The sequence below is a fragment of the Anoplopoma fimbria genome, chromosome 8 (genome assembly GCF_027596085.1).
Source record: "Anoplopoma fimbria isolate UVic2021 breed Golden Eagle Sablefish chromosome 8, Afim_UVic_2022, whole genome shotgun sequence".
In the NCBI taxonomy this organism is placed as follows: Eukaryota; Metazoa; Chordata; class Actinopteri; order Perciformes; family Anoplopomatidae; genus Anoplopoma; species Anoplopoma fimbria.
The window spans coordinates 24990463-24991989 of NC_072456.1; the positions used below are offsets into that span (position 1 = coordinate 24990463).

Sequence of the window (1527 nt, forward strand, 5' to 3'; positions counted from 1 at the left end):
GAAGAAGAAGAAGAAAACTGGAAGACCGGAAGAGATCCGACCTGGTTGGTAAGCACGCTGCACTCACACATATATTGTTATGTTTTCCTGAATCATTGATATGTTTCCATGCAGAGGTGTGTTTCTGTAGATACAGGCAGTTAGAAACATATTATATATATATATATTATATAAATGAATAATAATAAATATTAAATATCATTTGTTGTGGTCCTCAGAGATGCAGCGTGCTGGAGGCAGCCTCAGTGATGCTCATCCTCTGTTCGGAGGAGCGCTGTCAGCCGTCCTCCCTCCCAGTGCCAAAGACACCAGCGAGCTGAGGGAGATCCCAGACAACCAGGAGGTGTTCGCCCACGAGCACACCGACCAGAGCCTGATCGTGGAGCTGGTGGAGTACCAGGCTCAGGTGGAGGACCAGGACGCAGCCAGGTATCACTTCGAGGACATCGCCGGCAGCAACAAAGCTCTGGAGCCAGGAGCCTTCCAAGTGACCGGTGTCGTGCACATGTCCAAGTCTGAGCTGTCCCTGTCAGACTGCAGCTCTGCCTGGATGCTCACCGGGACGCAGTGCGTGTCAAAGTTCAACGAGGAGGCGAGGAACACGGTGACCCTCCACCTGGGTCTGTTCCGCCTGCCGCAGTTCTCCACGGACGTCCTGATCACCTTCAACGACCCGCAGAGGATCAGCCCAGAGAGCAGCAGTGCTTCCTCGGAGGAGACACACAGAGAGCCGTGGACGGTGAAGGACTTCCAGCTCTTGTTGCAGACTCTGACTCTGCACAATCCGGGGCTGTTTGGGTAGAGGAGCTGCTGCTTTCTCAGCATGGGGCCTCTGATTTAGTCTCATGAACATTTAAACGTTTTTCTGGAGGCCCACACAAGAATCAGGCCTCCAGCAGGATTTGGATCTCAACCTGATGGTTCCTCCGAGTGTCGGTGACACGTGTGTCGTGTTCTGCCCCTGATGTTGACGTTCGTACATCTAAAAATGAAATAATAACCAAACACCTCACAGTTTTGACGTAATAAAAGTGTCAAATGAAGATGATCTTGGACCATTTCATTATTTTTGGATTGCCTGATTAACATATACAGCACCAGTCAAAAGTCTGGACACACCTTCTCATTCAACTACTTTGAAGGATCTAAAATATAAAACATATTCTGGTTTGTTGAGCATTTGTTTGTTTACCACATAATTCCATATGTGTTCCTTCATAGTTTGGATGTCTTCAATATTAATCTACAATGTAGAAAAAAATAAAAATAAAGAAAAACCATTGAATGAGAAGGTGTGTCCAGACTTTTGACTGGTACTGTATTTATAGGTTAAATATTCTCTAAAAATGGATTGTACTGTGGAGACTCTCTCCGATCACGTTAATGTTATTTTTGTAAGACATTTCTGTTTTATGTGATCATCCGCACCTGGGCGAAATATGAGGCTTTGAGACATAATGTCATCGACATGCACATTTTCTGCTCCTGTTTCCCTCCACATTCCCCTTCCTCCTACTCACTCAATAA

At 46.1% G+C, this 1527-nt stretch overlaps 1 protein-coding gene across 2 annotated transcripts; it reads left to right on the forward strand.

Annotated features, from left to right (window-relative positions):
- On the forward strand, positions 1-1527 carry rangrf (RAN guanine nucleotide release factor). Of its 2 annotated transcripts, none has more exons than XM_054603324.1 (2): positions 1-48; positions 219-1527. In XM_054603324.1, exon 2 carries the CDS (start codon positions 221-223, stop codon positions 800-802), a length of 582 nt encoding a protein of 193 aa, XP_054459299.1. In that variant the 5' UTR covers positions 1-48; positions 219-220; the 3' UTR covers positions 803-1527. The 2 variants fall into 2 exon arrangements, with proteins under 2 accessions (XP_054459299.1, XP_054459300.1); XM_054603325.1 differs by having other exon boundaries at positions 6-44.

Excerpts from the sequence above, each read along its gene's own strand:
- rangrf (XM_054603324.1), top strand. The coding sequence starts at position 221 with ATGCAGCGTGCTGGAGGCAGCCTCAGTGATGCTCATCCTCTGTTCGGA.